Consider the following 27,574-nt stretch of genomic DNA (forward strand, 5'->3'; position numbering starts at 1 on the left):
CACGCAGACACACGCACACACACGCACACACACGCACACACACGCACACACACGCACACAACACGCACACACACGCACACACACGCACACACACGCACACACACGCACACACACGCACACACACCCACACACACGCACACACACCCACACACACCCACACACACCCACACACACCCCCACCCCACCCCCCACATCTCCCCACCTCTCCCAACACCTCCCCACACCTCCCCATATCTCCCCACATCTCCCTCTCCCCAAATCTCCCCACATCTCCCCACATCTCCCCACATCTCCCCAAATCTCCCCAAATCTCCCCACATCTCCCCACATCTCCCCACACCTCCCCACATCTCCCCACACCTCCACACACCTCCACACACCTCCACACACCTCCACACACCTCCCAGATCTCCCCACACCTCCCCACACCTCCCCACACCTCCCCACACCTCCCCACACCTCCCCACACCTCCCCACACCTCCCCACACCTCCCCACACCTCCCCACACCTCCCCACACCTCCCCAGATCTTCCCACACCTCCCCACACCTCCCCACACCTCCCCACACCTCCCCACACCTCCCCACACCTCCACACACCTCCACACATCTCCCCACACCTCCCCACACCTCCCCACACCTCCCCACACCTCCCCACACCTCCCCACCGCACCCAATCCGACTCGCATAAAGAATTTAAACAAAACAACTCTCTCTCACAGCACACAGGCTCGACACAGGTGCGAACTGGCGCGTGCTAGTACTATCACCGGCACACCACCGGAGCCGCCTAAGCGACTCCGTTAAGAACGGCAATGCACTTAGCACCGTGCACAATGCCGCTGTCCCCGCACGCTAGCTCGTTCACCGTCTGCCACGCCACGGCGGTGTGGAGAACGACAGACAAGCGCTGCATCTGCAGCCCGTGCCAGTTCTTGGTGGTCCATGTGACCTCATCGAGGTGCTGAGCGAGCTCGCATAAAGAATTTTACAACAAAACTCCCTCGCACAACACTGGGCACAGGACTGACAAACACAAAGTGAGTGTTAGATTTGTTTGGTATTGCTAAAAATCTCAGGACTGGGCACGGGACTGGCGCGCACTGGCACTAACACGAGCTCTTCCCAACAGCGGCTCGCAAGCGGGCGGTCGAGGTGATGCGGCTGGGCTACCTGATCGCTTGGGCTCCGGGAGCTGACTGACATCTGGCGCAGTTTTCTCTCCTTTCTTTCGTAGGTAGGTAGGTAGTAAGGTGAAGAACAGCCAGGCTCGGACTGGACACCAACTTCTTTCGGCGGGCCGTGTTTTTCTTCTTCTCCAACATCGGGGCCTAGTGACATGAGCGGCGCCCTCTGCCCATCCCTGCGCCTCGCCGACCTGGCGCGGGGCGACCTGGCCTCGCTGCGCGCCTTCCTCTCCGGGCGGGGGATACGCGGCACGTCGCTCGCGGCCCAGCTTGACGCGCGGCTCGACACCGAGTGGCAGGACACGCTGCTCACCTGGGCCACTCGGCACGGGCAGGCCGAGGCGGTGCGGCTGCTGCTCGAGGGCGGCGCGAGCGTCGGGGCGACGAATGACGGCGGCGCTTCCGCGCTCCTCCTCGCGTGCGCTGGGGACTACCTCGAGTGCGTCCGGCTGCTCCTCGAGGCTGGCGCAGCGATGGACCAGGCCGATGAGCAAGGCGCCACGCCGCTGTTCATCGCGAGCGACAGGGGCCACCTCGAGGTCGCGCGGCTGCTCCTCGAGGTCGGCGCGGCAGTTGACCGAGCAATGAGCGACGGCACCACGCCGCTGAGCGCTGCGAGCTTCAACGGCGAGATCGACTGCGTTCGGCTGCTCCTCGAGGCTGGCGCAGCGGTGAACCAAGCAGACGCTGAAGGCTTCACGCCGCTGTTCCTCGCGTGCCAGGACGGGCATTTCGAATGCGCCCAGCTGCTGCGCGACGCTGGCGCGGCGATCAACCAAGCCAAGCAGAACGGCACCACGCCGCTGTACATCGCATGCGAGAGAGGCCAGCTTGAGTGCGTGCAGCTGCTTCTCGAGGCTGGCGCGGCGATCAACCAAGCCAGGGAGGACGGCGTCACGCCGCTGCTCATGGCGAGCCAGAACGGCCACCTCGAGTGCGCCCGGCTGCTCTTCGAGGCTGGCGCGGCGGTCAGCCAAGCCGCGGCGGACGGCTGCACGCCGCTGTACATGGCGTGCAAAAACGGCCACCTCGAGGTCGCCAAGCTCCTCTCCTCCTACGGCGCCTCCCGCGCCGCTACGCCCTTCGGCACGCCCGAGGAGGCTGCAAACAGCCAAGGCCACGCCGACCTCGCTGCCTGGCTGGTCGCCAGCCGCGGCTGGACGCCGCTCGCGCACCTTGAGAGCCTCACCGCCGCCCGCGCCACCTCCCTCCTGCGCAGCGGCGCAGAAACGACGCCCGATGCTCTCAGCGCCACCTCGGAACCCGCACGCACGCCATCCGCGACTCCACCGGGTGGCTCGGCGGCGGCGGCGAGGGCGTTGGCGAAGAGGGCGGCGGCCGAGAGGGCGGCGGCCGAGAGGGCGGCCGAGGAGGCTGCGGCGGCGAGAGAGGCGGCGGAGGCGGAGGCGGCGCGGCATGCCACTGAGCTGCTGGCGGAGATCGAGGCGGAGGAGGAGGCGGCGGAGAGGCGGAGCAAGGGCAAGAAGGGCAAGAAGAAGAAGAAGAAGAAGAAGGGCGGCGCGGCGGACGCGGCGGGGCCGTCGCAGGAGCCCGAGGCGACGGAAGCGGAGGCGCCCGCGGCGGCGGAGGAGGCGGAGCTGGCAGCGGCGCTCGAGGAGAGCGTGAGGGTGGAGGGCGAGGCGAGGTACACTGCGGGGGAGCAGGCGCCGGTCCCGGAGGCTGGCGAAGCACCTTCCCCAAGCGGGCCGCAGCCGCCGCCCGCAGCCGTCTCGCTCGCGGACGCCGGCTTCGACACGGGCCGGCCGGCGGTCCCCGAGTCCACCCTGGGCGGCGAGACTACGTGCATCGTTTGCTTCTCCAACCCAAAGTCGCACGTCGCGGGGCCGTGTGGGCACTTGTGCGCTTGCGGCCCCTGCTCCGCCAAGATGGAGTCGTGCCCCATCTGCCGCGCGCCCGTGCTGATGTGGATGCAGCTGCGCGTTGCCTGAGGCGCTCTGCGTCTGCAGTCCATGAGCTCCGGAGGCGCGGGGAGGTCGTCCACTCGGGATCCCGACGCGGAGGTTCAGATCTATTACTACGAGAAGAAAGAAAGAAAGAAAACAGACAACCCAAGGGAGGGATGGGACGGCACGCCGCCACCACACAGGGATTTTAACTATTACTACGAAGCCAAAACAAAATGAAATGAGTTTCTTCTTTCTGGCGGCCATGAGCGCTGTACATTCATAGTGTATGAGCGGCCCCAGCCCAACCCGCCTCGCCGACCTGGCGCGGGGCGACCTGGCCTCGCTGCGCGCCTTCCTCTCCGGGCGGCGGACGTGCGGCACGTCGCTGGCGGCCCAGCTTGACGCGCGGCTCGACACCGAGAAGCAGGACACGCTGCTCACCTGGGCCGCTCGTCACGGGCAGGCCGAGGCGGTGCGGCTGCTGCTCGAGGGCGGCGCGAGCGTCGGGGCGACGAATGGCGGCGGCGGCTCCGCGATGCATATCGCGTGCCAGGAGGGCCACCCCGAGTGCACCCGGCTGCTTCTCGAGGCCAGCGCGGCGACCGACCAAGCAGACGCTGAAGGCTGCACGCCGCTGTCCGTCGCGTGCGAGAACGGCCAGCTCGAGATCGCGCGGCTGCTCATCGAGGCCAGCGCGGCGGTCGACCAAGCTGATGATGAAGGTACCACGCCGCTGAGCGTTGCGAGCTTGACTGGCGAGATCGACTGCGCCCGGCTGCTCCTCGAGGCAGGCGCGGCGGTCAACCAAGCGGATTCTGAAGGCCGCACGCCGCTGTACGTCGCGTGCCAGGAGGGCCATAACCAGTGCGTCCGGTTGCTTCTCGAGGCTAGCGCAGCGGTCGACCAAGCCCATGAGAATGGCGTCACGCCGCTGTTCACGGCATGCCAGAACGGCCACCTCGAGTGCGCCCAGCTGCTTCTCGAGACTGGCGCAGCGATCAACCAAGCGATGGACGACGGTTGCACGCCGCTGCTCATCGCGAGCGAGAACGGCCGCCTCGATTGCGTTCGGCTGCTCCTTGAGGCTGGCGCGGCGGTCGGCCAAGCCGATGAGGAGGGCGCCACGCCGCTGTACATCGCGTGTCAGAGCGGCCAGCTCGAGTGCGCCCAGCTGCTGCGCGACGCTGGCGCGGCCGTCAACCAAGCCAAGCAGAACGGCACCACGCCGCTGTACATCGCGTGCGAGACGGGGCAGCTCGAGTGCGTTCGGCTGCTCCTTGAGGCGAGCGCGGCGATCAACCAAGCTACAGAGGACGGCTCCACGCCGCTGTTCATCGCGTGCCTAAAGGGCCACCTCGAGATGGCATCGTCCGGCTGCTTCTCGAGGCTGGCGTCGCAATGGACCAGGCCGATGAGCAAGGCGCCACGCCGCTGCTCATTGCGAGCGAGACGGGCCAGCTCGAGTGCGTTCGGCTGCTCCTCGAGGCTGGCGCAGCGTTCAACCAAGCCAAGCAGGATGGCGCCACGCCGCTGTTCGTCGCGTGCCAGGAAGGCCACCTCGAGTGCGCCCAGCTGCTGCGCGGCGCTGGCGCTGACATCAACCAAGCGATGTGGACGACGGTTGCACGCCGCTGCTCATCGCGAGCGAGAACGGCCGCCTCGATTGCGTTCGGCTGCTCCTTGAGGCGAGCGCGGCGATCAACCAAGCTACAGAGGACGGCTCCACGCCGCTGTTCATCGCGTGCCTAAAGGGCCACCTCGAGATCGTCCGGCTGCTCCTCGATTCTGGCGCAGCGATCGACCAGGCCGATGAACAAGGCGCCACGCCGCTGTGCATGGCGTGCCTGGAGGGCCACCTCGAGGTCGCCAAGCTCCTCTCCTCCTACGGCGCCTCCTGCGCCGCTACGCCCTTCGGCACGCCCGAGGCGATTGCAAACAGCCAAGGCCACGCCGACCTCGCCGCCTGGCTGGTCGCCAGCCGCGGCTGGACGCCGCTCCAGCACCTCGAGGCGTGCCCCGACTAGCGGCCGAAGGCGTGAGCGCGCTGTCCTCACGACCGTTGCCCCTCTTCCGCAGGCGCTCACCGTCGACCGGGCGCGGGCGCTGTTGCGCGGCGGCGCCGACCCGCTCGCCGGCGCGCCTTCTGCCCTCGAGCGGGCGCGCGTCCTCTGCTCGTGGGTCGAGTCGGATCCGACCGCTGCGGCCGTCGGCTCCACAGTTGAGATCCACTCTCTCGTCTCCCGGCCCTCGATGAACGGCAAGGTCGGCGTCGTCGTCTCCGCAAACGATTCGACGGGCCGCTTCGGCGTGCGCGTGGCGGGCGAGGCTAAGGCACTCGCACTGAGGCGCGCTATGCAATGGTCTCTCCCCGACTCGCCGGATCCTCTCTTTGACACGCCTCTGCCCTCCCTCAGGCCGGCCAACCTGCAGCCAGCGGCCGAGGCGGTGGACGTGGGCAGGCTCATCCTCAAGGCGGCGGAGTGGTCGCCGCAGTCGCACGAGCTCTTCCCAACAGCGGCTCGCAAGCGGGCGGTCGAGGTGATGCGGCTGGGCTACCTGATCGCTTGGGACGAGGAGCGCCTCGACAGCCGCGAGGGAGCGGCTCCGGAGCTGGCGGACATCTGGCGCGGGTTTGTGCTGCCAAGGGTGGTGGTGCGATGACTTATACGGGGGTTTCAGTGAGAGGGCCGAGTCCGCAACGGCGTTGGCCGTTGCCCTCCTGTAAGTGGCAATACCTCGCAGTGCGCGTGCTCCAACCATCTAGAGAAGCACACACAGCCTGATAGCGCCGCTGCGCGCCGGCGAGGGAAAGGACGACTAAGTACAGTTTTTACGTGAGGGCCGGAAAAAAGCGGTAGCGTATTGGAACCCCTGACTACCTGCACCTTGTGTGTGGAGAAGCTTAGAGTCCTTAGACCTTTTAAGGAGGAGCAGGAGGCGCTGGCGGCGCAGCGGGCGGCACGTCGGCGGCGTCGGCCAGGAAAACGAGGCAGCCCGCCGAGACGACGCAGCCCACGACGAGGGTGAGGCCGCCGCCGAGGGCCATGAAGTCTGTGAAGGCGTACCCCCCGCGGCCGAGCACCATGAGGTTGGTCTGGTAGCCGATCGGCGTCGCAAAGGCGGAGGAGCCGCCGAGCATCATCGCGACCATCAGCTGCTCCGAGTTGAGGCCGGGCACGCGCACGTCGCGGAGGACCGAGTAGAAGGCGACGACGGCGGCCGAGTTGGAGACGAAACACGAGAGGGCGGAGGTCGTGAGGTAGATGCAAAGCAAGAATCCGAACGACCCCAGCACCTGCAGCTCCACCAAGCCTGCGCCGAGCGCGGCGGCGACGCCCGTGTTGGTCAGAGCGGCGCCGGGCCCAAAGGAGCACGCGATCGTCAGCACGAGGCGGTACGAGATGGAGCGCCAGGCCTGGGCGAGGGAGAGGCAGCCTCGGCTGAGCTGCGGACGCAGCCTCGGCGGATCTCGAAAGAGCTCGTGCGATCTCGTGCCATGCCTGGTCGAGGGAGATGCAGCCGATCGAGACGAGGGCGTAGGCGATGGAGAGGGCGAGCGGCAGCAGGCTGACGAGGTCCAGCGCGGAGCAGACGAGCAGCAGCAGCAGCGCAGACAGCGACGCCGCGAGCTTGAGCCGCTCCTAATTAGTTCATCACCTCCTGATTAATTAATCACGAATTCGTTAATTCGGCGCGAGCTTGAGCCGCTCCTGGACCACCGCCTCGACGGAGCGTGGCCGCCACGGCTGGGCGACGCGGCGCAGGAGGGCGAAGTGGTGCAAGATGCGGTTCGCCTGCACCCAGCTGTCGGGCGCCTCGAGAAGCAGCGTGTCTCCGGGCCGCAGCGGCAAGCCCTGCATGAGCTGAGGCCAGCCAGTCCCGACCCGCGGCCGCAAGCCCGGGGAGAAGCCGCGCGCAAGTCCGACCAGCCCAACCACCGGCGCGGACCTGGAGATGTGGGGAGATGTGGGGAGATGTGGGGAGATGTGGGGAGATGTGGGGAGATGTAACACGGACCGCGACGGGCGGATCGGCGTAGGAGAGCCGGGCGGCACCGGACCGCGCCTCGCAGAGCCGGCGCCGGCAGTGCCGCCGGCGGCGGCAGTAGTGCCGCCGGCAGGGAGGGCGACGGCAAGGTCGGCGGTGGCCGCCCGGGCGCGGTGGTGTGCGGGCGGCACGCCCGCCCCCGGCGAGCGCGCCGCCGCGGGCGGTTGGAGCGGCGGCTCGGAAGGGAGCGGGGCGAGGAAGGACGCCGGGCGCGGAAGCGCCGCCCCCTCCGGCCTCGCGCTGCCCCCGCCTCCACCCCCTCGCGCCTCGCCGCCGCCGCCGCCCGCCGGGCCGCCGCCGCCCTCCCACTGCGAGGCACCGTCCTCGGCCTCCTCGATGCGTGCGTGGCCGACGGGAGCGGCGACTGCGTGATCGCTCGCAGCTGCGACTCTTCGAGCGGCGCCTACAATCTCGCCGAATCTCGAGGGTGAGCTCCCGGCCGAGATCGGGGGCTCGGGAAGGCAGAGACAAAGAAGGACGTGCGGCGTCGCCGGGCGAGAGCTGCGCGGAGGAGGACGAGGAGGAGGAGCAGGAGGAGGAGCGGCGGAGGAGGGAGAGCGGCCCGCGCGCCGCCGCAGCCTCGCGCGGCGGCGCGCTGCTCTCCGCCTCCTCCTCGTCGAGAAGGAAGGCGTCGTCGCCGTCGGCGCTGCGCTCTGCCGGTCTCGTGTCGGCGCGTCGGCGCACAGCCCACACGTCGGCCCCGCGCAGCACCGCGCACTCGGCCGCCTCCGACAAACGCAGGCCGACGAGGGGGGACTCGAGGGCGACGGCGGCCTCGACCAGCACCAGGTGGGCTGAGCGCGCGGCCGGGTAGCTCGGCGTCGACGCCTCGGGAGATATGGGGGAGATATGGGGAGGTTGCACCTCGGGCCGGAGAGTGAGGCCTCGGATGCGGGGCGATATAGGGAGATATGGGGGAGATATGGGGAGGTTGCACCTCGGGCCGGAGAGTGAGGCCTCGGATGCGGGGCGATATAGGTGTGGTTTTATCGAAATCTCCCCGATATAGGGAGATATGGGGGAGATATGTGGAGATTGAACCTCGGGCCGGAGAGTGAGGCCTCGGATGCGGGGCGATATAGGGAGATATGGGGGAGATATGGGGAGATATGGGGAGATTGCACCTCGGGCCGGAGAGTGAGGCCTCGGATGCGGCGGAGATATAGGGAGATATGGGGGGAGATGTGGGGAGGTTGCACCTCGGGCCGGAGAGTGAGGCCTCGGATGCGGCGGAGGTCATACACGGCCTCGGCGAGGCACCTAAAGTAGAACCACGCCCGCGCATGCTTCTTTATTTCGAAGGCCGTCCACCGCCGCGGCGAGGCACCAGAGCAGCAGCCGGTCGTTGGGCTGGAGCCGCATCCCGCGCCCCGCCGCCTCCTCCTCGCTCAGCACGGAGCCCGCACGGATCAGGAATCGCACCCCACACAAGGTCGGACAGTCGGCGTCCACCCTCTCGCCCAGCCGCGCCTACCTAGGTACTCTCGGACGATCTCGGACGATCTCGGCGAGATCTCGGCGAGACCTCGCGGGCAGCCCGCCGAACCTCGGACGATCTCGGCGAGATCTCGGCGAGATCTCAGCTAGACTCTCGGCCAGACTCTCTCGCATCCGCCACCCCCCCCCCCCCCCTCTCCTCTCCCCCTCTCTCTCCCCCCCCAGCCGCGCCGGCGTGCAGCCGAGCAACTGCGGGCAGTCGGGTCCGACGACAGCCTCGAGCGCGTAGCGAGGGCTGCCTCTCGACCCGAAACGGGCGGGGCCTCGGCCGGCCGGCGAGAAGGGCTGCGAGATGGGCGACGCGGGGACGGCGTCGACGGCACCGTTGGCGCTGCTGTGCGCGGCTGCGGACAGCTCGAGTGTTCCTGGGAGTGGGTAGCTCGCCGTTGTAAGGCGCGGGGGCTGTTCATGAACCACTCAGTGCGCGTCAGGCTGCGGTTGGGTGGGGGTGGGTGGGTTCGGGTACCGTGGGGTAGGGGAGGGTGGGTCAGGCACGCATGGAGCCGAGACGGCAGAAGGCCATTCTTGTCAAGTATTATTTATGAGTCTAAATTATTGACAATTCCCATTCATTATTGGGCAGCGGTTGCGTGCCTGGCGCCGAGACGGGAGAAGGCCTAGTACCATACCTCCAGAGTCTCGAACCCAGTGTGGGTTCAGCTCCGTGGGTGGTGTGGTAGAAGCTTGCCGCCCGGCGGCGGAGCTGCGCCGGCGCGCCGCCGGGAGCAGGTAGAGCCTCTGCAGGACCGAGCGACGCGCGCGGCGTAGTGCGGCGGTGGGGCCTCCTGTCTACGCGGTGAGTAGGCACGCCTCAGGGGGGGAGGGAGGTAGGGAGAGTGCGTGTCCTCCCGAGGGCTAGTTGGAATACGGGACCACGTCTTCCGCTTCTAGGGCACGAGATACGGGGAGATACGGGGAGATGCGGGGAGACACGGGGAGATACGGGGAGGTATGGGGAGATGTGGGGAGATCTGGGGAAGATACGGGGAGACCTGGGGAGATACGGGGAGATACGGGGAGATCTGGGGAGATACGGGGAGATACGGGGAGATGCGGGGAGATACGGGGAGATACGGAGAGATCTGGGGAGATCCAAGGAGACCTGGGGAGATCTGGGGAGATCTGGGGAGATCTGGGGAGATCTGGGGCCTCCTGCCTGGCTGGTGGCGCGGAAGGCGAGAGGCGAGGCGAGGGAGAGGTAGAGGAGGCCGACGGCGGCGGCGGGGAAGGCCACGAGTGTCATCGAAAACATCGAGAGCCTAGTACCATACCTCCTCAGTCTCGAATCCAGTGTGGGTTCAGCTCCGTGGGTGGTGTGGTAGAAGGTTGCGGAGGCAGCGGCGCGTCGGCGTCGGCTTCGACCTGCGAGTTGAGGACGAGGTTGGTGGAGGTGCCTGACTCAGAATCAAGCAGTCCGTCATGAGCGGCTCCTCCCTCTCCCGAAGGAGGACGAGGTTGGTCGAGGCGCCGATCAGCGTGCACATGCCTCCCAGCATCGACGCGAACGAAAGCGGCATCAGAAGCACCTTAGTGGCATCAGAAGCACCTTGGTCGCCGTAAGAAGAATGATGATACGAATCGCTTCGGCGAGGAAGGCGAGGGGCAACGCCAGTGTTGTGGTTGCTGTGTGGGTAGTGTTGCTTGTGCCCTTGGCGCCTCGGGTGCTTGGGTGGGGGGGGGGGGGGGGGGGCGACCAAGGGCCGCGGCCCCGAGTAGCGCAGTGCCGTACGCTCCCTCGGGGTGTGGGTGGCAGTGCCAGCTGGCGGAGTGTCTTGTGAGTGTGTCTGTGTCGAGCATGGCTCTCCTCTGCTCTCTGACTCTGACTCTGACTCTGACTCGCTCCCCCCCCCCTTCTCGGCCTCTTGTCAGAGCCTGGTGTCAGTCGCTGGTGGGACTGTCTTCACCTCTCTGCATACAGTACCCAACCCAACCCGGTACCCGAACCCAATGAACTGGTAGGACTGTGTCTTCACCTCTCTGCATACAGACCCACCTTGACCGACAGGTTCGAACGCGCCGCCCACGTCTCGCTCACCTATGGCATTCCATTGGGTTCGGGTACCGGGTTGGGTAGGGTACTGCACCGCGCCGCCCACGTCTCACCGGCAGCAGCATCGCGACGATGGGCGTGTTGTTGAGGAAAGCCGACACGACAGCGACCTAATCATCGTCAGGAAGTATGAATGCTCAAGGAGTCGCTCCCAGCTGTGGAAGGCCGACGGGGCAGCGGCCGGGAAGCAGAGGCGGAGGAGGGCGGTTACGTGGCCCGAAGGACGGCCGAGCAGCGGCCGCAGCATCAGCTCGACGGCGCGCGTCTCCTACGGGGAGATATGGGGAGATATGGGGAGATATGGGGAGATGTGGGGAGATGTGGGGAGATGTGGGGAGATGTGGGGAGATGTGGGGAGATGTGGGGAGGTGTGGGGAGGTGTGGGGAGGTGTGGGGAGATGTGGGGGGAAGTGGGGAGGTGTGGGGAGATGCGGGGAGATGTGGGGAGGTGTGGGGAGGTGTGGGGAGATGTGGGGAGGTGTGGGGAGATGCGGGGAGATGCGGGGAGATGTGGGGAGATGCGGGGAGATACAGGGAGATATGGGGAGATGCGGGGAGATACGCGGCGTCTCCTCGAGTGCACGCGCGACGACGAAGAGCGCGCCGATGGAGAGGACCGAAGAGGAGCAGAAACCCGCCCAAGCCTGCAGCCGAGACATGGCCAAGGTCCAGCCAAGAGAGGCAGCCGAGAGGCAGCCGAGAGGCAGCCGAGAGCTGGCGAGGTACTTCCAGCCTGCTGTGGGAACAGCTGACGCAGTCTCGCCGAGGCTCGCCCCAGCAGACTCGGCCAGACAAAAACCCCGAGAGGCGTGGGAGTACCTCGCCAGCCGAGAGGCAGCCGAGAGGCAGCCGAGAGGCAGCCGAGAGGCAGCCGAGAGGCAGCCGAGAGGCAGCCGAGAGGCAGCCGAGAGGCAGCCGAGAGGCAGCCGAGAGGCAGCCGAGAGGCAGCCGAGAGGCAGCCGAGAGGCAGCCGGGAGGCAGCCGAGAGGCAGCCGCGAGGCGAGAGGCAGCCGAGAGGCGAGAGGCAGCCGAGAGGCAGCCGGGAGGCAGCCGAGAGGCAGCCGAGAGGCAGCCGAGAGGCAGCCGGGAGGCAGCCGGGAGGCAGTCGAGAGGCAGCCGAGAGGCAGCCGCGAGGCAGCCGCGAGGCAGCCGCGAGGCAGCCGGGAGGCAGCCGGGAGGCAGCCGAGAGGCAGCCGGGAGGCAGCCGCGAGGCAGCCGGGAGGCAGCCGGGAGGCAGCCGGGAGGCAGCCGGGAGGCAGCCGGGAGGCAGCCGGGAGGCAGCCGGGAGGCAGCCGGGAGGCAGCCGGGAGGCAGCCGGGAGGCAGCCGGGAGGCAGCCGGGAGGCAGCCGGGAGGCAGCCGGGAGGCAGCCGGGAGGCAGCCGGGAGGCAGCCGGGAGGCAGCCGGGAGGCAGCCGGGAGGCAGCCGGGAGGCAGCCGGGAGGCAGCCGGGAGGCAGCCGGGAGGGAGGGATCCCACGCCTGCGCGTCGGAGATGACGCCGCAGAGCAGCAGCGCCTATGGGGAGAGATGGGGAGGTGTGGGGAGGTATACGGCCTCTAGGGCTCGAGATATGGGGAGATATGGGGAGATATGGGGAGATATGGGGAGATTTGGGGAGATTTGGGGAGGTGTGCGCCACGGTGAGAGCGAGCATGACGAGGTCGGGGGGCGAGCCATTCGCCATCAGCAGCACCGCGGTGAGAAGGAGAGAGACCGTGAGGTACGACTCCCAGTTGAGGCACGCCTCGTCCGAGCCGACGCACAGCTCGGCCGGCGGCACAAGCACGGCTGCCATCGACAGGAGCACCACCCACGCCACCGTCAGGAGCACCACCGAGAAGGGCCGTCCTCTCATGAGGCGGCAAAGGCGATCGCACGAGGAGCGAAGGCCGTCGGCACACACGCTGCGTGCCTCGCGGCTGAGCATCCCGGGAAACCGGTCCTTGGCTCGCGAAGCCGCCTCCGACGAGTTCTGAGGCTCGGCGGAGGCGGCGGAGGCAACCCGTGTGCCGGTCTCCGGGCTGCCGGGCAGGCGGACGAGCCTGCTAACGCGCCTGCAGAACTCGCGGAGGCGACCTGTCTCCATTGCGACAGCCGTCTCACGCTCGCGGCAGGGTTCCGGCTCCTAGCCAGATAGGGGGTCTGTTCCACGGCGCAGCCAGCTGGCTGTGTGTCTTGTGAGCTTGTTTGTGTCTGTGTGTCGTTCGTGCGTGTCGTCATCATCTGTCTCGCGTCCACCCATACCGCGTTGGTGTCCAGTCCGAGCCTGGCTGTTCTTCACCTTTCTACCTACCTACCTACGGCGTTGGTGTCCAGTCCGAGCCTGACTGTTGTTCATCTTTCTACATACATACATACGGCGACTGGTTTGGCTTGTATAGTGTGTGTGTGTGTGTGTGATACTCACTCACACACTCACTCACGGCTCGTAGGTAAAATTCTTTTTCTCGCGGGCCCATCACCGTCTCGACCACGGACACGCCGGAGCGGGCGACCCACATGCTGCTCTATCTGAACCAGGACACGTGGTCGGACGAGAGACTAGCTGAGCAGGTGACGGCGGCCCGCACAGCCAGCCTGCCGATTGTCATGGCTCACGAGAGCGACCCCAGCCTCGGAGGCGGCCCGTTTGCCCGCCAATTCGAGATCACGCCGCAAGAGCTCATCTCGGGCGGCTTGTACCGCGACCTCGCCGTCTCGTGCTTCCCGGGGAATCATCGCGAGGCAGCCGAGCTGTAGCGGAGAGTTCAGCTGGCACACTTCCCTCTGTGATGCCGGGCTGCGTTGGGACTAGGTGTCGCGCTGTCTACTGGCAAAGGCGCTCGGCGCCAGGCCAGGCCAGGCGCGGGAGACGTCCCTCCGCCGCAGCCTCCTCGTGCGCTTCTCCCGCACAACGTGTATGCCGGCTGAGCAGCAACCAAAAGAGGACGAGGACGAGATATCTCTAAGGCTGTAAGCTTACAGCATTGACCGGAACTCTGAAACGTCCAGCCGCTCGTCATCAGCAGTATCCCTCGGCCTGCGCCGCGCTCGGTGAAAACCTCGACAGCGCCTTCGGTGGGCGGAGGGTGACACGCAGTTCTTAGCTCGCCGGAAGCGTGGCTCAACCCACCTGTGCGGCCCCCTGCGGCGGGCGTGGGTGACATGGTTTATTTGTATACTCACTCACACACGTGTCACGTCAGCAAGGCTGCGTTCTCACGGAACCTTGAAGACGGTGCCTCGCGGCAGCTCGCTATGGCGCTCGGCAGCACATGGGTAACGGCGGCGGACGGGCCGTCTCCCACCGGACCCGGTCTATGGCGGTGCGGTGCGCGTCTCTCCTGGGGGCGGCGTCGCTGGCGGCGCGCGTCTCGCTCGCGCGGCAGCTCCGCTTCGCGTTGGCCGCGTGCCATGCTCGGTGACATGACCTGATTGTTAAAAGAGCCGGTCCGCGAAATTAAATGCCATTCTCCAGGTATCCATTTTAGCACTATCTTCGAAATCCCGGCCGATACTGTTTTAAGAAGGTAAGGTAAGGTAAGGTAAACTTCTCCACACACACGAGGTGGTGGGGCAAGGGGGGGCAACCCTCGCGTCTCCACGTCTGACGACAGGAGCCCCACGGCATTCAAAGTGCAAGGCCCAGTGCGCGTGGGTGAGCGGTGTGTGTGTGTGTGTGTGTGTGTGTGTGTGTGTGTGTGTGTGTGTGTGTGTGTGTGTGTGTGTGTGTGTGTGTGTGTGTGTGTGTGTGTGTGTGTGTGTGTGTGTGTGTGTGTGTGTGTGTGTGTGTGTGTGTGTCACGTCACTGCATCCTCCGCCGGTTCCTCCCGTCGCCTAGACAGGCCCTCTTCACAGAAGGGTTCCCCCAAGCCGTTTAAGCCGCAGGCGCCCCAGGGCCCACCCTTTTAAGCCTAGGCTAGGGGTACCCTAAGCCTCTCCCCCTCCCCCGGCCTGAGCAGCTATGGGTGGAAGGCAGCCCCTTGAGTCGAGGGCCACCATTGCCGAGCTCCAATGACCAAAGGCCCGGGCGTCTGCTGATGGCCGCGCCGCCCCGCCCTGCGGCGCCCGCCGCCGCGCCGCGCCGCCGCCCGATGATTAATAATTGATTATCAATTAAGTAATAAGTAATTACCCCACCCGCCGCCGCGCCTCCCCGCCCTGCGTCGCCCGCTGCCTCGCCGCGCCGCCGCCTCGCGCCGCCCGCCGCCGCGCCGCGCCGCCGCCCGATGATTAATAATTAATAATTAATAATTAATACCCGATGATTAATAATGTGTGTGTGTGTGTGTGTGTGTGTGTGTGTGTGTGTGTGTGTGTGTGTGTGTGTGTGTGTGTGTGTGTGTGTGTGTGTGTGTGTGTGTGTGTGTGTGTGTGTGTTTGTTTGCGCGATGGAGGGAAGGGCAGGGCAGCCGCGAGCGGCAAGTGGCGTCAGCGACGCGGCGAGGACACGATGGTGACGCCCACAGCGCAGCGTGCGCGGCAGCAGCAGCGCCGCCGGCGGCCCCACGCCCCATCAGCGGCGCTCTGAGTGAGTCAGGCTGCGCTGCACAGCCTGCTGAGCACGCTCCCGACGAGCAGCGCGCCACGCGGGCCCGCCGCTGGCGACGCGGGCGGCGAGCCGACGCGTGTGTCGTAGGCGTAGGCAGTGCTGGCGAAGCGAGGCGGTCGGCGCCGGCCCCCGGAGGCGGTTGCAGCGAGAGAAGCGAGGTAGAAGACACTGTTGGAAGGGTGGGGAGCAGCCTGCCGTCGAGCAGCGCGCAGCGCAAGCCCGCTGCCGGCGACCCGATCGAGAGCTCGTAGTCATGGTACTATTCAGCGCGCCATCGCGCCCGAGGCCTACAGGGCCCGCCCTGGCCCTGTAGACCTTCCCAGAGAGCTTGGCGAGGCTGTACAGAATGCCGAGAGCATACTGGGCAGGCTCCCGTCGAGCGACGAGCCATGCTGGCTCGTCGCGGGCCGCGAGCTCGAAGACCCGCGCGGCACGTCGCCGAGCCTGGCGCGCCCGCCCGCACGCCGCCCCGCGGCCGCAGACATGGAAGACGAGCTTCCTGGCGTCTCCAGCCAGCGCTCACATGCGACACCTCGTGGCAAGGATACGGAAAAAGAATATCGATAGTACTGGGCGAGAAAAACGTATAAAGGCCAAAGCGCGCGGTCGCCGGGCGCCTTTGCACCGACGGGGGCGCCGCGGCAGCAGAGAGCCGTCCACCCGCCATACCGTTTTTATGGCGGGGCACTGCTGCACCTACGTCCGCTTCCCGCTGGCACTTCAAACCAAAAAGGGCGTGCTTGCGCGCCTTTCTGAGGCCCCTCCAACCCACCCGCGCTAGGTCGGGACGAAGGGGTCACACCCGACGACCTCGGGAACTAGCCGGGGCAGTCGGAGAAGGGGCAACTCCGTGCACTGACGGTCGGCCGTCAGAAAACACGCCTCCGTGGCTCGGGTTACACCAATCCTCGCTACCCAACGCGGCCAAAGGATATCCACCTAGGTAGGTAGGTAGAAAGGTGAAGAACAGCCAGGCTCGGACTGGACACCAACGCGGTATGGGTGGACGCAGGACAGATGATGACGACACGCACGAGCGACACACAGACACAAACAAGCTCACAAGACACACAGCCAGCTGGCTGCCACACACCCTGAGTTGGCGTACACATAACTCAGGGCCACATTCCTCCTGTCGCCCCCCCCAGCACTCCAAGGTGCCAAGAGAAACAAACAAGGGCACACCGCCTCGAGAACCTCGAGAACAAACCAAAAGAATTCCTGCCTCAAAAGGGCGGGGCTGTCCCGGAAAGTGAGAGACGCCGGGCAGCGTGGCGCACAACTGAACCCTCCCATACGTGTTTGTGCCTCCTCCTTTGCTGTCCCATCTCCTCATCTCTTTCCCGCCTGGGCGGGGCAGCGGGCGGGCGCGCGGTGCGGCGCGGCGTGTGCGTGTGTGCGACTGCGACAGGGGACCGCTCGAAAGGGACCATTGGGCTTGTATTATTAACAACGAAGGCGCTCTCAAAAGAATTCTCTGTGAGAGAGGCTTGTATCTTAAGAATTCTCAAAAGAATTCCGGAAAGCGCGCCCAAACACGCGGCGACAGGGTGGCATCCTCCCCCGGCGGATCAGTCCACCGCATGCTGCCATCCGCTCTCCTCTTCGCCTCGCTCGCCGCCGACGTGGAGCTGCTGCGCGGGAGCTCCGAGCAGCTCAAGGCGGTCTTCTTCTCGGGCGAGCCGTGGCTCGTCCACTGCGCCACGCGTGCCGAGCTCGCCGCCGCGGCCAAGGACGAAGGCGCGGAGGCGCTCCTCCCGGCGGTCGTCCGCGCGGCGGCGCCGCGGCTGCCGGACGAGGTCAGAGTGGGCGTGCTCGACTGCAGCAAGAAGCTGCCCTCGGGCAAGACGACGCTCCAGCGCTTCAAGCTCGACGGCTCGCTCTCGCCGACGCTCGTGCTCGTCGCAAACGGCCGCGCGCCGAGGCAGGTCACCTCCGCGCTCCTCTCCAAGCACGGCTCCTCGTCCGCCCTCTTTCCGACGCCGCGGCAGCAGGCGGCGGCGCTGGTGAGCTTCGTGGCCGCCGCCATCGAGCCGCGCGTCGCCGCGCTCTCCAAGACGGAGCACCTGACCGCGCACTGCCTGCGCCGGAAGCTGTGCGCGGTGGTCATGTCCGACGGCGAGCTCAAGGGCGCCGCCGCGCGCACGCTGCAGCGGCTGCTCAAAGAGTATCGCGCCGTCTCGTTTGTGACGGTCAACACGGCGCGGTACGACTTTTCGCTCTCCAAGCTGATGCCCACCGCCGCCGACGGCGCGGCGGGAGGCAAGGACAAGGGAGGCAAGGACAAGGGAGGCAAGGACAAGGGAGGCAAGGACAAGGGAGGCAGGGACAAGGCCGAGCCGCGGCTGCTGGCGGTGCGGTCGTCCACCGTCGGCGGCGGCGACAAGAGCAGCAAGGAGAAGGGGCAGCAAAAGATGAGCGTGCTGGCAAAGGCGCACCGCGACGCATTCTCGCTCGAGCCGCTGCGTGCCTTCCTCGCGGACCACGTCGCGGAGGCGCTCGAGATGAAGCCGCTCCGCCGGCTGCCCCAAATCAAGTGGAGAAAGCAGGCGTCCGCCTCGGACGGCGGCGGCAGCGGTGGCGGAGGAGGCGGCGGCGGCGGCAAGAAGAGCGCCGCGTCCGGCAAAGCGGCGGGCGGGAGCAAGCGGCGCGGCGGGGAGGCGGGCGGCGGCCGCAAAGGCGGCGAGAGGCGCCGCGACGGCGGGCAGAGCTCCGCTGGAGGGGGGGGCGGAGGTGCAGGTGCAGGTGCAGGGGCGGCGCGGCATGCTCGGAGGGGTCGCTGGGGGTGCGTTCACGGCCCATCTCGCTGTGAATAGGCGGGGGCGCGGACTCGCGCGAGGCGGAGGCGCGCCGGAGACAGAGGATGGCGGAGGAGGAGGAGGAGTACCTGCGGGGCATGTTCGATGCGGAGGGGGGCGGGGAGGGGGCGGAGGAGGAGGAGGGGGCGGAGGAGGAGGAGGAGGGGCTCGATTTCGACGACGAGGAGGAGGCGGGCGAGGAGGTGGACGGGGAGGGCGTCGGCGGGGGCGCCGAGTTTGGGTTCGAGGAGGAGGATGACGACGAGACAGGGAGCCTAAAGGAGGACTTGTGACGCGCTCTCTCCGCGCCATGCGGTGCACGTGCAGTCGCGGCCGTGGCTTGTGCTGCTGGTCAGTGGTCGAAGGGCGCCGCGGCTCTTTGGTGTTTGCGTTCGTGCGCCAGCAGGGCCGCCAACGAGATGTTAACCTTCCTTGTGTGAGAAGCAGAAGACTTTTTTCCGGGCTGCGCGTGTGTGTGTAGTGTGAGAGACAGAGAGATTTTTTTAGCAGCAAGCAGGGGAACCTTTTATAACGTTTCGTATTCGACCTCGTGCACGAGCCGGCCGTCCACGTCCTCCTCCCGCCCCGCGGTTGTGGCCGGCCACCACAAGCCTTGCTCGCCCAGGATCTCGACGTGCGTTCCCGTCTCCACGATGGTGTGCCCCGCCTGCTTCGCCGTCTCTTCCACCCGCAGCCGCTCCCGCCGCTCCCTCTGGCCCTCCCTCGCCGTCGGAAGGGCGTAGTTCGGGCCGCTCTCCTCCACGCCGGCCAGCACGTCCGCGGCGCTCACCGCCTCGACGTCCGTCGCCTCCTCCGCCGCCGGCTCGGTCGAGCCGCCCGCCGCCTCCCGTCGTCGGCGCTGCCGCTCGCGCTCGTGGTGTGCTGCTCGGCGCTCGACGCCGCCGCCCTCGTGCACGCACGCCGCCTGCGGTGCCATCTCGCCGCAGGGCGAAGGCCAACCGCAAATTTGCACAAACTCCGAGACAAAGCCCCTTCGAACGCGCGAAAGCGCCCGCCCTCTTTCTGGCCGCGTCCCTCCCCTGTCGAATCTTCTCCTCTTTTACATACTAATCAGCCGAACGAAACACACACAGTTCACAGAAAACCCTCACAGGAGGCGGCCCGGGCGGCCCCCACGCCCCAGGAGGCAGGAGCGCGGCGCAGCTCGCCGGCGGCGGCGCACAGCCGACTAGGTCCAGCCCTGGGTGGCACGGGTTGTGACATTTGGCGATTCCGCGGCTTACTGGGCCCCTGAGCCGCTCCCCGTGTGCGATTCTTGTGGCCGAGGCATGGTACTGATAGTAAATGGTTCAGAACCGGCCAAACACAGGCTACGGCCCCACGCCCGCCATAGAGCTCCTGGAGAGCGCGCGCGAGTGACGCGCTACAAGCCGCGAGAGTGGCATCAGAGGCAGGAACGACGTGCTCTACTTGCTGCACCTCGCAGCTGCACCAAGTGTGCTCGCAGTGTATGCCACGGCCGCCGCCTACGGCATGTACCGCCGCTCTCTCTCCCACCGCTCTCTCTCCGTCGAGTCCATCTTCTCAAGTCGTTTGCTCATTTTTTGCAGATGGTGTCGGCATGCATCCCGCGTGGCTTGCGCCCTCGCCGCATCGCCTCCGTGCCTCTCCCGCTTGATTACCTTTCTTAATTTTGCGTGGTGCCACAGTGCCTTGTGGATTCTGCGGACTGCGCGCTGTTCTGCGTCCCCGATGACGCGGTTTGCGCCGTTGTACATTGTCTTTGACTCGTCTGGAAAACGGCATCAATTTTGGCGAATGGGAATGCGATTCACACATCGGGCAGGGGCCTGTAGTAGCCCTCGATCCCACCGCGGCCCTTGCCCGTGTCGAGGGAGTAGTCGTAGCATGACATGGTGAAGCACCTTTTCGGCGCGGCCGCCTCCGCCTCCCTCCGTGCCTGCTCGGCCCGCGCCTCGCCGACGCCGCGAATCGCCGCCTGCGCCCCGGAGTGCCAGGCTGAGAGCTGGGCCGGTGTGAGGGGGCTCTCGGCCGGGGCGCGCCTTGAGCCGCTGGCGAGAGCGAAGATCGCTCAGACGGGTGGCCTGCTGTTGCATCTGCGGCATCGCCGACATCGCCTGCGCGCGCGGCACGGACCCCAACGCGGCGCGCGCCTGCCGGCTCGCCGCCGACAGGGCGGCCGGGTCGGCCGATGCGAGCGCGTCTGCCGTCGCGAGCGCAGCAGTCTCGAATGCGGGCAGCGGCGGCAAGCAGATGGCCTCCTCGTTGCGGACGACAGCACTCAGCAGCGGCCTCGCCACCCGCGCCGCCGCCGCCACGCTGGCGAGGTCGACCGAGGCGGCGGCGGCGTCCCACGCGGAGGCCGCCACACGCAGGGCGTCGGTGGGCGGCAGCGGCACGTTGCAGCTCGAGGAGCGGGCCACGTCTGCATACGCACTCTTCCACGAGGCGGCCGCGGCGTCGAGTCGTTCGGGCGGGATGGAGAGCAGCGCGTCGGACAGCTTCTCGGCGGTGCGTGCCACCTCCAGCGGCGAAGCGGCCGCGAATAGCGCCGCGGCCTGCACGGCGAAGGGCCCTGCTGCGTCGGCTCGCACTGACGCAACCACTGGGTAGGCGGCGTCGGCCACCTCGAGCACGGCCTGGCGCATCGGTTGCGAGATGGCGACGGCGGGTGGCGTGCAGGCAGAGGATGCGAGCAGAATGGCGGCGGCGGCGTGGGCCGCTGCGCCGGCAGAGAGGAGCTTCATTTCGCGCTCCCCGAGTTCTTGTGGGTGACTGTCTGTGCTTGTGCGTCTTGGGTCCGGAGTTGTGCGTTTTTATATATACCAAAAGGAGGGCTACACGAGGCCCTCTACGCTGGGGCGCCGGCGCCCTACTGGGCGCCCCCCGCTCCCTTCCCCTCAGAGCCCCCCATCCCACTAGCATTCCCCCGCGGTCCCTCGCGGTCGCGCGACGCCGCACCAATGGCGCGCTGTGCCTCGTCCGCGAGCGCCGTCCAGAGCTGCACCGACAGTCGCTGCAGCGCAAACGGCATCCATTCGCGCGCCGACCACGACGTCTGGTCGTACTGCCACCACGTGAGCTTCCGGCCCGCCACCTTAGCCACCCGCATCAGCAGCTCCTCCACCCCCGCGCTCATTGCGCCGAACTCCTCGAAGAGCAGCGCCTCCACGCGGCACTTCCCCTCTGCGTCCGTGTACTGGCCCTTGACAGCCTCGACCGTCCCGGTCCCCGTCCGCGGGTCCCACATCCCCACCCTCCCACCCCTGTCCCCGCCCTCCACGCCCAGAACCGTCTCGCGGGCGCGTGGCAGCGTGTTGCCGCAAGCGACAAACGCCCCCATGCGCCCCACCCCCGAGGGGTCCGACGGCACACCGGCAAAGATCTTCGTGTCGCCGATGCAGGGCATTTATGTGAGCAGGTTGCGTACTGCCCTCGATGTTGACACTCGCCCACCACCACCACTCTCCCCCGGACGACGCCGCCCTCGCATCTGCTATGGTCTCTCTCGAGATACACAGAAAACGCTCGCCGACTTGGCAACAAGTGTTGACTCCATCGCGCGCTAGGCGATGAACCTGCCCCCGCCCCATGGGGCGGGCCCCCCCGCAGAAGGTGCTTTACTCGAGTAGCAAGCTTTAGCAAATGTCCAGAATGTCCAGAAGGCCCGCAGGCCTTCATCAGCAAACCACAATGTCTACTTTTCATAGCCCATGACTGACTGGGTTGCTCACTAGGATCTAGGTGGATGGAGGCGACTCTTTGAGACACGTGTGACCTACGGCTTTACCTGACTGAGTGAGACCTTCTACAACACCTGAGGCCTTCTGCACACCTGCAGAGGACTCTCTAGCCTCGATTCGCCTCGTCGGCGACAAGAGAGCCGCAACCAAAAGCGAAAAGGAAAAAGAGCGAAAAAAGAAAGACGAACCCGAACTTTAATGAATCGACAATTTTGTGCATCTTGAGAGAGAGATTTTTAGCAATACCAAACAACTCTAACACTCACACGTAATTTGGGGCCTGGCGCCCTGTTTTTGTTCATCTTGATGACGCTGGATCAAGCTTGATGAGACAACAAGATTTTGGCTACCAATCAATGAGCTTGAGGGAAACCGGTTTGGGACAACATGCAGCCGAAGCACACGTCAAAGATAGTGCACACAAACAACTCAATCAATGCTTAACCAATTCCATTCTCTTTCTCCATGATCCGAGCGCGTGCTTTTGTCTCGACTACGCAGGCGAAACGCGAGACCTATAGGCGGTCAGCGGCCCATGATTGAGCGCCCCAGCGAGGCGACGCGCCCGAGCAGGTTGCTTGTCGCACGCCCCTTCCTCTTCCCCGCCCAAGCATTCAAAGATGCTCGCGAGAGGGAGAGGTCCTCACGAGAGGTCCTCACGGAGGCATCATGCTACACGCTTACCCCAAGAGGCATCCGTCAACCCCAAGACCGAGCCCAACCGATGGCAAAACTCGGAAGGGCATGCCGAGAGGCGTGACTCCCCTTCCTCGCCTCCCTAGAGGTCTTGAGACCTGACTGACACAAGGAGAGGTCCTCTCATCATGATGGCCACTGGAGAGGTCCTCAGGGAGAGGTCCTCAGGCCGCCAGCGAGCTCACCGGATCTCACCGGTGGGCCCAGCTACGACGCAACACCACAAATGTGTGACGGCCGTGTTGTGAAGTTGTTTTCACAAAGCCCCAGCTCGATCGAGGTGGGCGGTGGCAGCCCGGCCGTGGGATGGAATGCGCAGCAGCAGCGACTGATGTGGTTACATAAATGTGAAGGGGATGAGACATCGGGCATGATGGAGATACTAGCTTGGGTGCACTTTGCCCCAACCAACGTCCGGTGTTTTATTTGAATGGGTTTCTTTTACTTTGATTTTTAAAATTCTTCTTTCTCAAGTTGCTTGCGGCGGGGGCGGTCGGACGGGAGCTAAGTGCCTCGCCGCCCTCGCTAACCTGGTTTGTGGAGCTCCCACAGATGTTCTGACAGAGACCTGGCCGTTCTGACAGCGTTCTGACAGCGTTCTGACAGTGTTCTGACAGTGTTCTGACAACGTTCTGACAGCGCAAAATCCTCCCCTCTCTTCACAGCTCAGGGGCTCTGACATTCCCAGTTGCGCGACACTCTCACGTTGAGGCGTAGGCCCTGTTCTGACACAAACTTGGTCCCCGTTCTGACACAAACTTCCCTTTTCAACTTCGAGTCCAAGTTCGCTGTTCTGACAATCTGTTCTGACAGAGTTAAGGTCCCTCGGGCCAGTTCGGGGGGGCAAACCCAGCCCGCCCCCTAGAACCCCGGGTAAGGCCCAGGTGTGGTCTAGGGCATCAGAAGGGACCAAGAGGAGTCCAGTCTGAGCCATAGAGCCCATGTCTTTGCTCCCGAAGGTCGCGTTCAAATGCCCGGAACGGCCGTCTCAGTGGTGTCCGGCCGGCGCGATCACCGAGCTGTGACGCTCAGGGAAGCCCGATGAGGTACTGGTTTCTTTGCCCAGGGCTGGCCTACGGCCTACAGCCCGTGCTGGATCAGCCGAGCAAGGTTTGGGGAGAATCCCCCGGTCAGATGACCGGAAATGGGCAAAAATTCCCGGGAAAAAGAAAAAAAAACAAAAAAACATTCGGGGACACACGATTCCAGAAATGGTTGTGTCCCCGCTCCTCGCTCGCCCGGGCGGAGGGCATGGCCGCGGAGGAGGCGAGTACGCGCTGCCAGGCCTTCCGCAGACAGCCTTTTGGCCAGACTGAGGGTCGCCGCCTGGGTCGTTTGGGGCGCGCGGCTCCGTCGAGGACCGGGCGCGCCCCTTTCCCGGCGCGGCGTAGGTCCCACTCTGACGTATAGAGGGGAGGCACGGACAACGGCCCAATTCATCAATTCCACTCATTTTCTGGTGCCTAGCCCCGTGCAGCGGCGGTCCGGCAGGCTGCCCCCAAGGCCCCCTGGGCCGCTGCGGGTTTTGGAGTTATGCTTTGGCACAGCTTCGGCGATGGCGGCCCCTCTCTGGGGCTTGCATAGGCGGGGAGTCTCCCCCGCTGGTCTCCTCATCCCCTTTTTTCTTTTCTTTTGAGAGCAGGACGCCGGGTTTGTCTTGTATGTGCGTGTCGGGCCGGGGCGTGAGCGAGGGGCAGAAGGGGCGGGGGCGTGCGGGGCAGAGTGCGTGTCGGGCCGGGGTGTGAGCGAGGGGCGGGGGCGTGCAGGGCAGAGGCCCACAACGTCGGGCGGCTTGTCGGGGTCCGGAGGATTCGAGGTGGGAACGAGGAGGGGCGAATGGGCGGTCGGCGTCGGGGTAGCAGCACCAGGGCGTACGGGGTAGCCGTCACTTTCCTGCCTCACAAGGGCGGGGCTGTCCCGGAAAGTGAGAGACGCCGGGCAGCGTGACGCATTACTGAACCCTCCCATACGTGTTTGAGAGAGATTTTTAGCAATACCAAACAACTCTAACACTCACACGTCATTTGGGGCCTGGAGCCCTGTTCACGCGCGCGCGAGACGTGCAGACAGGGTTGCCAGGTGAGAGCGAATGGCGCGGTTCACGCCTCGCACAACAGAGAGAGAGATGCGCTCTGCATGGTGGGACATAAAAGAGAGCGAGTACTTGGGCGAGTAGGCCGTGCGGTCGACGCTGCCGCGCGCGACTTTGCGCGTGTTTGGGGTTCCTCCTTTGCTGTCCCATCTCCTCATCTCTTTCCCGCCTGGGTGGGGCAGCGGGCGGGCGCGCGGTGCGGTGTGGCGTGTGCGTGTGTGCGACTGGGACCGCTCGCAATATTAACAACGAAGGCGCTCTCAAAAGAAAAAAGATCTGCCGCGACCTGTGTCAAAGCGACCTGTGTTCGGCAGTCAGTCAACGCTTTGCACAATGCTTCTCGTGGCCTTCCTGGCGCTGCCGGGCTCCGCGTACGACAAGGCCGTTTGCTTTACGCCCTGCGTGCCGCCGGGCGGCGTCAACACAGTCTGCAAAGACTTCCTCGAGGAACTGACATGCTCGAGGTCGACGGCAGTGCTTGGCTGCCGGTGCGGCGGCTGCTGCTTCGACGCTGTCGAGCCGGCCGTTTGCCAGCGCACGTGCGCGCTGTCCACGTGTATCGGCTTGAGCGGCCTCTTCAGCTGCACGGAGTCTGCCACGGTGCTGGGCTGTGACTGTCTGGGCTGCTGCTTTGAAACCGTGGCCGCCAGCCCGGCTGCCGCCTCCTACCGTGCTATGTGGGCTGCTGCGAGTGGTGTGGGCAGCACTGCGGCAGCGAGTCCAGCGGCCGCGATTGCAGCTGTGGCTGGCGGCGGCGGCGGCATGGCTGCAGCGGCAGCCACTGCGGCTCCAGCTTTCTCTGGCGGATGCCAGTCTCCTTGCCTCGGCAAGACGTGCGAGGACTACTACACCATCATGTCGTGCGGCGAGATGAATGCCCTCAACGCGGTTGCTTCGGACTGTGACTGCGCTCGCTGCTGCCAAGTTGTCGCGCCTCCGCCTCCGCCGCCGCTTGCGTGCAACACGGCCTGTGGGAAAACCACCTGCGCGGCGCTGTCTCGGACGACAACTTGTGCGACGCTCGCACTGATCGGATGCGCCTGCCACGGGTGCTGCTCCGACAAGGTCTTCACGGCGGCGGCTCCTCTGCCGTCCTCGGCGCCGCCACCTATCCCGACGTCGCCTGCCCGGTTGCTCCTGCGCGGTCCTGTCTCCGCCTCCATGGGGGAATGGCTTCCGCCCAACAGTGTGGGCGGCGGGCGCAGGAGCAGCAAGCAGGGCGCGTGTGCAGGTTCCGCGGTGTCGCGGAAGCACCAGTGGCGGCGCCCAGCTAAGGACTTCGTAGGCACCACGCCGCTCGAGGCCTGCAAAGCCGAGTGTTCTCGCGCTCTGTCGTGCGGCGCAATTGAGACAGTGCAGCGGTCGGGCGCGAGCGGCGGCACCGAGCACGAGTGCTACTTCATCGACGTGTACAGTTACACGTCCCGCGCTGCCGCCGCCGTGACGCACGTGGTGCCGCGTCCGGACGGCCCTTCCTGCTTTCTCAAGCCCACCTACGCAGCGGCGCTCGACCGGTGCCCAAAGCCGTCGCCCGATTGCGCATGCTGCTTCCTTGCCGGCCCACAGGCCGACTTTAGCAGCACCGGCAACTTTCAGTGTGAGGATCTCGCGTTCGGCGATCTGCGCGGGCTCGATATGTGGAAGGCGAACTTTGAGGGCGTGGAGATGACTTGCGCTGCATTCGACGACGCGCGCCTTCTCGAAACGACTTTCAAGGACGCCGTGGCGGCGAGGGCGAGCTTCGTGCGCGCGAAGCTAGACCGGAGCGATTTTGACCAGACCGTGCTGCCGCACGCGAACTTCTCGGGGGCGACTCTGCGCGAGGCGAAGCTCGAGCAAGCCAACTTGCGGCACGCCACTTTCGACGGGGCAGACCTCTCGCGGACCAGCTTCGTCGAGAGCGACCTCAGCCACGCGACTTTCTTCGGAGCGGTCGGGGTGGCGACCGCACAGTTCGACCGTGCGCTCGGCTTGAACACGGCGAAGGGTCTCAGCCGCACGACACTGGCCGCGGCGCTCGTACAGGGTTGACCCCTACCTTCGGCTATTAGTTAAACGGTTCGTTGCCACACGTCGCCGCCAACCGTCTGCTCGTATACAGGTTAGATGAAGGAGGCGACTGCAAAGAAATCGTGTCTGCTCGACGTATAGGGTGAGAGAGACGTACAGGGGTTCTCAGGTTTAGCCCCTTCGGTTTTTGAAACACGAAAAAGGGCGTAGGGCCGCTCCTATAAGCTTATAAAGTACGGATTGAAACACGAAAAAGGGCCGCACGCGCCGGGGCATTGGGTCCACATGGATGTTCGTCTGACGTCTCGTGTTGGCATGTTGTGCGAGTACGGCTCTAAGGCTCGTTTTGCGAGTATATGGGACACGATGTCTCAAATATGAGGGGTTTTGACTCCTACCGGCTCCTGACGCTATCCCTGGCAGCTCTAATGACCAGGATCAGTAGTGCTATGATAGAGGCTGCCCATACTAGCGCAGGAGCTGCCACACTCGCCCGGACCGTCCCCCTCTGGGGCCGGTTCCGCAGCCCGCGAGAGCCGACAGCGGGGCCGTGCCGCGGGTGCCTACTGCCGAGTGCCACAAACACTGCGCCGTCCCGCCACCACCTACAGGCTGTCTTGTGTGATGGTTGGGATGTCCAAACGCCACCATCTTGGCTCTTGCGACCTCAAACCCGCGAGCTGTATGGGTGGTCCTGACGTCGACAGACGCCCGAGGACCACGGTGAAGCTGAGCCGGAACGCGTCGACAAGTCTCGTCTGAGCCCGTGGCGGTCGCCGGCTGAGTCGCCGTGCACGGCCCGGTACCTCAGGCGTCACCTCCGCAGCCTCAGGTCTCACACTCCACCACCTCCGCCAGGACGCCGTCGGTGGCACGCTCGGCGGGGAGTTTGTGGCACTCGGCAGTAGGGACCCGCGGCACGGCTACGCTGTCGGATCTCGCGGGCTGCGGAACCGGCTTCAGAGGGGGACGGTCCGAGCGAGTGAGGTAGCTCTTGCGCTCGTATGGGCAGCCTCTATCTTAGCACTACTGATC

At 65.8% G+C, this 27,574-nt stretch overlaps 7 protein-coding genes across 7 annotated transcripts; 4 read left to right on the plus strand and 3 right to left on the minus strand.

The window, feature by feature from the left end:
* Positions 1-835: 835 nt before the first annotated feature.
* On the plus strand, positions 836-3,135 carry EMIHUDRAFT_112191 (hypothetical protein; the record flags this gene model as incomplete). Its single annotated transcript, XM_005785098.1, has 2 exons — positions 836-960; positions 2,502-3,135. The coding sequence occupies 2 exons, from the start codon at positions 836-838 to the stop codon at positions 3,133-3,135; spliced, it is 759 nt and encodes a 252-aa protein (XP_005785155.1).
* A 2,110-nt stretch (positions 3,136-5,245) lies between these two features.
* Positions 5,246-5,782, plus strand: EMIHUDRAFT_364338 (hypothetical protein; the record flags this gene model as incomplete). The annotated part of the gene is made up of 1 exon (XM_005785099.1): positions 5,246-5,782. A coding segment is annotated over exon 1 (300 nt), but the record flags the coding sequence as incomplete, so codon positions are not given.
* A 122-nt stretch (positions 5,783-5,904) lies between these two features.
* On the minus strand, positions 5,905-12,781 carry EMIHUDRAFT_455996 (hypothetical protein). Its single transcript, XM_005785100.1, has 11 exons — positions 12,324-12,781; positions 12,160-12,202; positions 11,260-11,324; positions 10,869-10,955; positions 10,741-10,797; positions 8,413-8,610; positions 7,620-7,968; positions 7,111-7,543; positions 6,810-7,041; positions 6,624-6,734; positions 5,905-6,508 (listed from the first exon to the last, which is right to left on the minus strand). Exons 1-11 carry the CDS (start codon positions 12,771-12,773, stop codon positions 6,014-6,016), a joined length of 2,520 nt encoding a protein of 839 aa, XP_005785157.1. The 5' UTR covers positions 12,774-12,781; the 3' UTR covers positions 5,905-6,013.
* A 4,020-nt stretch (positions 12,782-16,801) lies between these two features.
* Positions 16,802-18,309, plus strand: EMIHUDRAFT_112193 (hypothetical protein; the record flags this gene model as incomplete). Its single annotated transcript, XM_005785101.1, has 2 exons — positions 16,802-17,951; positions 18,035-18,309. 2 exons carry the CDS (start codon positions 16,802-16,804, stop codon positions 18,307-18,309), a joined length of 1,425 nt encoding a protein of 474 aa, XP_005785158.1.
* A 233-nt stretch (positions 18,310-18,542) lies between these two features.
* EMIHUDRAFT_230532 (hypothetical protein) lies at positions 18,543-18,953 on the minus strand (the record flags this gene model as incomplete). Its single annotated transcript, XM_005785102.1, has 1 exon — positions 18,543-18,953. One exon carries the CDS (start codon positions 18,951-18,953, stop codon positions 18,543-18,545), a length of 411 nt encoding a protein of 136 aa, XP_005785159.1.
* Positions 18,954-19,808: 855 nt separating this feature from the next.
* Positions 19,809-21,407, minus strand: EMIHUDRAFT_112194 (hypothetical protein; the record flags this gene model as incomplete). The annotated part of the gene is made up of 3 exons (XM_005785103.1): positions 19,809-19,976; positions 20,131-20,720; positions 20,960-21,407. The coding sequence occupies 3 exons, from the start codon at positions 21,405-21,407 to the stop codon at positions 19,809-19,811; spliced, it is 1,206 nt and encodes a 401-aa protein (XP_005785160.1).
* Positions 21,408-25,291: 3,884 nt separating this feature from the next.
* EMIHUDRAFT_112195 (hypothetical protein) lies at positions 25,292-26,560 on the plus strand (the record flags this gene model as incomplete). Its single annotated transcript, XM_005785104.1, has 2 exons — positions 25,292-25,430; positions 25,815-26,560. 2 exons carry the CDS (start codon positions 25,292-25,294, stop codon positions 26,558-26,560), a joined length of 885 nt encoding a protein of 294 aa, XP_005785161.1.
* Positions 26,561-27,574: the final 1,014 nt, after the last annotated feature.

This window comes from Emiliania huxleyi (assembly GCF_000372725.1).
Source record: "Emiliania huxleyi CCMP1516 chromosome Unknown EMIHUscaffold_164, whole genome shotgun sequence".
NCBI classification, from domain to species: domain Eukaryota; phylum Haptophyta; order Isochrysidales; family Noelaerhabdaceae; genus Emiliania; species Emiliania huxleyi.

Coding starts and splice junctions, on each gene's coding strand:
- EMIHUDRAFT_455996 (XM_005785100.1), bottom strand. CDS start 12,773: ATGGAGACAGGTCGCCTCCGCGAGTTCTGCAGGCGCGTTAGCAGGCTC. Junction 7,042..7,110: donor ACGCCGATCCGCCCGTCGCG/GTCCGTGTTACA, acceptor CCACATCTCCAG/GTCCGCGCCGGTGGTTGGGC. Junction 6,509..6,623: donor TCTCCATCGCCTACGCCCTC/GTCTCGATCGGC, acceptor TCCCTCGCCCAG/GCCTGGCGCTCCATCTCGTA.